At 41.5% G+C, this 8,143-nt stretch overlaps 2 protein-coding genes across 6 annotated transcripts in view; one reads left to right on the top strand and one right to left on the bottom strand.

The window, feature by feature from the left end:
• The window catches only part of PRKG1 (protein kinase cGMP-dependent 1), a 1,229,308-nt gene that overhangs the window by 690,287 nt on the left and 530,878 nt on the right, over positions 1-8,143 (top strand). The window lies entirely within an intron of this gene.
• Positions 3,697-6,122, bottom strand: CSTF2T (cleavage stimulation factor subunit 2 tau variant). 4 transcript variants are annotated; one of them, XM_007470287.1, is made up of 2 exons: positions 4,438-6,108; positions 3,697-4,332 (listed from the first exon to the last, which is right to left on the bottom strand). In XM_007470287.1, exons 1-2 carry the CDS (start codon positions 6,062-6,064, stop codon positions 4,136-4,138), a joined length of 1,824 nt encoding a protein of 607 aa, XP_007470349.1. In that variant the 5' UTR covers positions 6,065-6,108; the 3' UTR covers positions 3,697-4,135. The 4 variants fall into 4 exon arrangements, with proteins under 4 accessions (XP_007470349.1, XP_007470348.1, XP_007470347.1 ...); XM_007470286.1 differs by having other exon boundaries at positions 3,703-4,377; positions 4,408-6,097; XM_007470288.1 differs by having other exon boundaries at positions 4,136-4,467; positions 4,558-6,064.

Raw genomic sequence — 8,143 nt, 5'->3', positions numbered from 1 at the left:
ACGTGGGCCTCTCACTGTTGTGGCCTTTCCCATTGCGGAGCACAGGCTCTGGAAGCGCAGGCTCAGCGGCCATGGCTCACGGGCCCAGCCACTCCGCGGCATGTGGGGTCTTCCCGGACCGGGGCACGAACCCGTGTCCCGTGCATTGGCAGGCGGACTCTCAACCACTGCGCCACCAGGGAAGCCCTCAGTTCTTTTTCTAGGTAAATAGTTTGGTATTTTTATGTACAGCATTTAATAAGCACCAGGTTTATTATTTTTGACAGTGCTACCTGAAAGTCACTTTTGATACTCTACATGTCCTTTACTGGCATAAGCTTTATATTGTGGTACAAAAATATCTAGGACAAACATGTCCATTAACATTTCATGAGAAAGGTAATTTGTAATATGAATATCTGTGAAGCTGATATTTCCAACCATGGGGGTAAAACTTTTGTTTTAAGGTGACAGAAGCAAATGAAAATATTAAAAGATCTGGTTCAGTTAAGATCTGAAATATACATATACATATGAAATATATTAGCATATTAGATACCAATATCATGTAATAGTCACACTATCAATAATATTTAACAATATTATTAGTAATTATTAATTAGTTTGAATATATTCGTTTCCTTAAAATGAATTAAGTCTTGACTCTAGAGCATTCTTGACAAAAGACTGATGAGAAAAGCAAGCTGCAAGCAGAAATCTGTCTAGCGATTAGCTGGCAGTGTAAAGCACTGAGAGGCTGACATATTCTTTTGTGAGAAAACTCTGAGATGTAACTGATAATTCAGTTTATCTGCCACGGTAGGTTGTTGCACGTAATTATCCTTAGACCTCATCAGCCCTAAGAGAATGGCCTGACACACCATAGGAAATCAGGTTCTGTGTGCTTAGCTAATGTCCCATCACAGCATGGAAAAGCAAGAAGCTTTGGAAGCTGTGATTATATTAAGGTTCTTCTTTTTTAAAAAAAAAAAAATGCTTTCTACCTTTAGAATTCTGAGGAGTTGAAAAGTCATACACGATCTTACTTGGATTAGCCTACCTTCACCTGAGACTCACATTGGCTTCTATCTTATCAAATGGCCCCAAATCATTAGTCTTGGGATACCACCAACATTAAAATGTATTTTGATATTAATCAGTAATGTAAGAGGGAAAGGGCTATGAGCAGGCACTGATTAAAGCTGATGGTTTATTTCCAAAAAATATGCACTGCCCAAGAGGAATAAGCCATAAAGAGGCATTTGCAAATCAGTGTTTCACCCCACTGTCTTCAACTGTTGTTATTATGAATCAATTTGCTTTCATTTTAGTCTGTCCATATTTGGGAAAATGCAGGATGCCAGGATTATAACCAACAATTACGTAGTAAAACACGATTCTGATTGTAGCAGAAATGCACTGCTTGTGTACATCAGTACTGGAACAGTCAGACCATGTGTGAATTGGAAATGAGGAGAGAACCGATATTATTCAGTTTATCAGAGTATAGGAGATTGCTTGTATTATCTGTTTTTAATTTATTTTCTAATGCAAATAGTTGTTATAGTTCATTTGTTCTGTGTGGAATTTAAATCCTTTGTAGGGAAGTTCATGTGCTCTTAACAGGATTTTTTTTTCCACTAAAACTCTGATAAAATGTTTTGTCCTTCCTTCTCACCTGCAATTTTTGCTATGGAGAATATAGAAATGAGTAAGACAGTCCATATTCAGTCTATTAAAAGTGGGAGTCGGGGGGCGGGGTAGAGAGTAAAAGTAAAATAGTGCATTGCAATGTAACAAGTGCTGTCAGTAATGAAGATACAGTACCTATAAGGTGCTCCTGGGATACAGAGGCGTTCTTAGTGGGGAATACAAACAAAAGGAAGCCTAACAGCTGAGTATCCAAGATGTTGCTACTGATACCTACTATAGAAAAACATGATTGGCATATATAATATATAGGTATTTCAACTGTGGAACTTTATAGATAATGAATCTTAAAAAAGGTATTTCCATTCAGTCCCGTAATTTCTTTAGATTTGCCTTTTTCATTTGAAAGAAAAAGTATTCAGGCCCCATGGAACTCTCAATAGATAACTTTTGAATAACACATTTAGTAAAAATAAACATCATGGGGCTTCCCTGATGGTGCAGTGGTTGAGAGTCCGCCTGCCGATGCAGGGTACACGGATTCATGTCCCGGTCCGGGAAGATCCCACATGCCACGGAGCGGCTGGGCCCGTGAGCCATGGCTGCTGGGCCTGCGCTTCCGGAGCCTGTGCTCTGCAACAGGAGAGGCCACAACAGTGAGAGGCCCGCATACCACAAAAAAATAAAATAAAATAAACATCAGACACTAAACTCAGCCTTCATTGTACATTCTTTTTATTAAGTCTGCATTAAACAATGCAGAGATTTTACTATAACAGAGAGCATAACATTTAATAGTTTTCAGAGCCTTTCAATGAAAGCTTTGAGATAAAGCAACTACAGTTTCAAAGTAATCAAGCCAACTCTGAATTAGTATTAACCAGAACTACTATACATGTACAGGAGAGTTATCCCCTCCAATAAGGGGAAGCATATAGAAAACATGGGGAAGTTAACAGTATGAACAATAAAACAGGAGTAAAATAGGTAGCAGGAAACATCGTAGGGAGGTAAACTTTATAAAAAGAGTGAATTATCCATTTAAGATGTAAAAACCTTGCAACAGGAAAGTAATTCAATTTCTAAGCCTCCGCTCTCTCCTTGTATTAAGTAATTTCTTCCTCTGTAACTAAGTATTGGCTTTTCTTCTCCTGAGTAAGATCACCTGGTTATTTAGGTGTTTATACTTCTGTTATTACTACTTGTTCTGTCACACAAATGTTTGTCTCCACATCCTTAAGGCTTACAAATTAAGTAGTAGCTCTAAAGTTACTGTGGTAAGCCCCACCTTCCTACTGATTTTTAAATATGTCTCATGGGCATGTATATTAGGATTAAATGGCTTTATTACTTGTAAAAGGAAAGTAATAACCAATTTAGCAGATTTTAGGCTACAAGGATATCTTTACCTACCTGGGCTTCAATTATTCTGGTAAAATGGTGACAGATAAGCAGATTTTGAAATAAGAAAATTAAGAGGCATTTTAAATGTTGCTGAGACTAAGATTTTTAACTCCTGATTCTGGTTGACCAGACAGATCTGTGTAATGGAAGCTAGTTACTAGAAAACTGAGAGCTTTACTGCATGAAACCTTCCATTATTTATGAAAAGTCCAATGCTATGTTTAATTCATGCAGATCAACTGGTCCCTACACAGATTTGGGGGAAGGATGTGAGAGAATTATTCAGATTCAGATTTAGGGCTTAAAGACTATTGAGAAATAGGAAGGTACTGAGAGAGAGAGTCTCATCAGAGCAGATTTAAGTAACCTCGTTGACCTAGAACTGTCCCAGCAAAACTGTCATGCACAAGGCCAGAACAAAATATTGCTTGAAAGATGGGATAAATGAAATAACATCACATCAGATGCATTCCTTGATTTTTCAGGTAGCATAGCTTCAGAAAAAAAAAACAATTCCAATACCACAAGTTGAGAATTATCTGTTTAGCTCTTAACATTCTGAAGTAATTCCAAAACAGTACAGTACTTTACCTAATTCAGCATTCTGTTGCCCCTGAAACAGGATTCTGTGTTTTAAATGGCTCACCAAAAACTATTATCTTGTAATTTTGAGGTAAACGTCTTTATTTTCTTATACAACCAAACATGTTAAACTATCTTAGTACATTACCATTTTAACAGGTCATCTTTTAGTCTTTAGGTGCAGTTTTCACATTGTTTTGCTCAGTATTTTAAAAATGTACTTAACACCTTGTAGACCCTTTTAACAATGCTGCATATCCTTTGTAATCTTATTTGGTATAATATAATCATGTTCAGAGTTATTTTTGTATTATTTACAGTAAATTAAAGTGAATAGACCCACTTCCCCCCTCCCCCTACCCCACAATTAAAAATAAAAACTAAGAAGACTACACGAAATGAGATTAGGTTGAGAGGAGGGAACTCCTAATCATTCAAGAAGTCAGCTTACTGCACCCACCCATTCTCTGTGCTACAGAAAACCTTTGTGGGACTACTGCCAAGTATTTTCTAAAACCTTTCAAGAAGCTCCAGTAGATTTCTGGATTTGTTCCTTTAAAATCAGGATACTCTGCCTTTGCTCAGGAGGCAGCATGGCAATCTGATCTGCAGTCAGTTGAAGAACCTGCATGATCAAAGCTGCCTTTTCTTGATCCTGTGGGGTTACCTGACTCTGCCCAGGACTAAAACTGCTAGGCTGGCCTCCACCTTGCTTGCCTGCCCCTTGCATGCTTGCTCCCTGCATGCCTGCTCCCTGCATGCCTGTCCCTTGTATACTCGCCCCCTGCATACCTGCCCCCTGCATGCCTGCCCCTTGCATACCTGCCCCCTGCATGCCTGTTCCCTGCATACCTGCCCCCTGCATGCCTGCTCCTTGCATACCTGCCCCCTGCATGCCTGCTCCTTGCATACCTGCCCCCTGCATGCCTGCTCCTTGCATACCTGCCCCCTGCATGCCAGCTCCAGGATTTCCCACCCCTGAAATGCTTGGGACCTGTCTGGGTCCCTGAGGACCACCTGCCCCCATATTAATAGGACCAGCACCCTGAATTCCCCCAGCCATAGGGCCTCTTGAACTGGGGCCAGGGCCCCTCATCTCCATTCCTCTTGCATCCATGCCTCTCGCTTCCATCCCTCTGGCTTCCATTGCACAGGTTTCCATTCCTCTTCTCTCCATTACTCGTGTCTCTAAGACCTCAGTTTCCATGGCTCGAGTCTCCATCCCTCGAGAATCTCTGCTACCTCTACCATCCATAGGTAGACCCCTTTGATCTATTATGGGTCCTCTGGGTTCTCCAATGAGCAGTCTGGGATCTGCTAATGGCCCTCCCCTCATGTCATGTGAGGAAGGGCCCCGGCTGTCATGACCAGACGCATGGTGCATTGGAGGACCCTGATGTGGTGGGCCAAGATAGCCTCTGGGCTCTACATCTCCAGTGACTGAAAGCAAAGTTCCTCCACGTGGGTCATTTGGAGCATCCCCTAACAGTCCTCGAGGAGGTAAGCCACCAGCAGTCATGGGTCCACGAGACATAGGAGCTCTAGGATCTGATATCTGCACCTGTCCCCGCTCTAAGGGCACAGGACCAACCCCTGGCATTCCAACTTGGGGCTGCATTGCTCCACCAGGAGTTAAGGGGCCAGGGCCAGCAACTGCAGCTGGAATTGGGCCCGGAGCTGGAATTCCACCCTGGATAGGGGTCTGCATCAGAGGAGGGATGTCTTTCACAGGTCTTCTGGCCAAATGCTGAGGCTGAGGGGCTGGAGGATTCTGCTGGGTCAGCAGAACATTAGGTCCTGGGCAAAGGCCGGGGCCAGGGCCAGAAACGGATTGAGATTTGCCTGGGATGAGTGGTGTGACATGTATTTTGCGATGCAGAATTTTCAGAGCAATCTCTGGATCCATGATTCTCATCACTACTTGAGCCTGCAACAGCGCATAAGCCAGCTGTGGGTTCTGAAGTAACATATTTCGAGCTTCCTGGTGACTGTTTTGGACACAGAGCTTCATCTGCTTCATCAGCTCAAACATCTGCTCCGGGGGAAGACTAGCGACTGCTCTGGTAATGGACTCAGGGGCATCTTCTGGATCGATGGGGTCCCCATAGGGTGAGTCAATGATGGGCGCTGCAGGCCCTAGGCTCTTTAACTCCTCCTTGTTCTTTTCACTGGCAGCATTGTCCACCCGAAGCGCTCTCCCGCTGAACTCCCGCCCGTTAAGGTTCCGCATGGCACTAAGCGCGGTCTCCTGGTCTTGGTACTCGCAGAAGCCATAACCCTTAGGTTTTCCCGTCTCTCTATCGTATACCAGCCGGAAACTCACAACGGAACCAACCTCGGAGAAAATGTCCTTCAACTGCTCCTCAGTTGCCTCATACGGAATGTTCCCCACGAACACGGAACGCAGTGATCGATCCATTGCCGGGTCTCTCACCGTCAAACTCGACATGACTCCGGTTGCGCGCACACAGCGGACAGCGGATTCTTCCCAGAGTCGTCCTCTTGCGACTCACACTTCCGCCGCGCAACGGAAGCGGCTTTCAAAGTCCGGGCAGAAACTTCACTACTCCGCTTGAATCGTTCCGCTAATCCGCGGCATGTGCACCTCTACGTTCCACTAACTAGATTAAGGCGTTCTGCCCTGGTCCTTCACTGAGGCTTATGATTCGTTTCTCATCTCTTATTCTGCAGACATTTCCACGGCGCGCCACCACCCGCGCTAGGAAAAAGCTTGGTGCGGGCTGACCACAGTAAATATGGCCGCGTAGACTTCACCATGGTAACTAGGAGAGGCCGCCTCCCATGACGTCAAGGGCGGTTTTGCTTCCGTTTGCCTGGCGGGAAACGGCTCACTGAAAGATTAAGGGCGAGTGTTGTGCGTTCTGATAAAAGTATTTCCGTACAGCAGTTTCTCCTTATTAGAGTACATTTATGCTATATTTAAAATCACGATGCAGACAGTGAGGGAAAAGTGTAGTCGTTTCAAAGCAGATTTGGGATTTTCTCATTGAAATACAAAAGTAATAGCTCCTTTTTAGAAAAAAAGCATTTTTGGACAATAACTGCCCAGAAATACAAACTGAAGGCGTGTGCTAGCTCCATCCCCGCCCCCATCGTGTTGCTTCAGGCAGCCGCTGTCGATAGGTGTCTGGTCCTTATAAGTTTATCTTTGTGCACGCACTCAGCAGTCGAGCTATTCATAATGATACCTTTTTCTTAATTATATTAACCGATAATAATAATAATAATTAATTGAATTTTAGGGCTACAGCGGATGAGTTAAAAGTATTTAACCATTCTTACACTGTAGGCATTTAGATTGGTTCTGATTATTATAAATTGATGAAATGATTTCACCACCTCTATTGTGAAGGAGAAAACAAACTGTAGTTTCTATTCTGCTGCTATTTTTGCTGGCAGAAGTTGAAACATGTGGAATGTGGGTCTTTCCCCTGTTTAACAGACGATAGAATTGAAGCTTGGAGAGGGCTAGGTAATTTGCTAAGCAGCCGGTAACCGGCAAAGCCTGAATTCTTACCCAGGTTGGTCCCTCACAGCTCCAGAGCGTCTCTGCCCCATATTGTAGCCAGTAGCAACTTATAGCCTGTTGAGGACTTGAAAGTTGGCTAGTGTGATTAAGAAATTGAACTTTTAATTTCATTACTTTTATTAATTTTAATATAAAAACTGATATTCACTTAGGCTTTTGGGAAACTTTTTAGTATGTTTGGAACAACTTGAGTAAGGAATCTACTTTTGCAATGATAAAATTTATTAAATCTAAATAAAAAGTATTTTCAGTTAAAATTTAGCATTCTAACTGAGATGTACTATACTTGTAAAACACATGCAAGATTTTGAGGACTAAGTATAAAAATGTAAAAAATATCTCACTAATTTATTTTTTCATCTTGAAGTGTTATGTTTAGTACATTGGATTAAACAAAATATATATTTAACATTAATATCACTCATTTTATTTTACTTTTTTATGTGGTTACTTAGAAAAATTAAAATTTCATATATAGATTGCATTACATGTCTATGAACTGTACTGCTGCAGAGCCTAAGTCTTAACTTTTAAGCAGAGAATCATTTTATTCTACGTATGACTTTTGAGGATATTATGAAACTTTACGTTTCATCAAAAAATTGTGTTATGAATCTTGGGTATCATAGTTCAATGAATAGATCTGAAATGAGTGTGAGGGTTTAGCTACAAATCAGACAAAGCATCCATTTACCTTCAAGTGTTTTAATAGTTCTTTAAAACAGGCTTGGACATAGCTATTCATTCAAGATGTATGATAACCTATATCTGCAAATGATAAAGTGTATTACTTGATAGTAATATTTTTCCCCCTGATTCTTTTATTTGAGGTGGGGCAGGGGTGGAGGGGAGTTGAGGTTGGCATCATTTCAGAAAACTAAAAACAAGTTCCTTAGGTTCATTTGTCTCCTTTTCATACCACCTCTTTACTAAGAAAGCCATGACTTTTTTTTTTTTTTTTTTTTTTTTTTTTTTTTT

The sequence above is a fragment of the Lipotes vexillifer genome, unplaced genomic scaffold (genome assembly GCF_000442215.2).
Source record: "Lipotes vexillifer unplaced genomic scaffold, Lipotes_vexillifer_v1.1 scaffold690, whole genome shotgun sequence".
NCBI lineage: Eukaryota > Metazoa > Chordata > Mammalia > Artiodactyla > Lipotidae > Lipotes > Lipotes vexillifer.
Note: the sequence above shows the minus strand (reverse complement) of the source record. Positions and strands in the feature narration are given on the sequence as shown.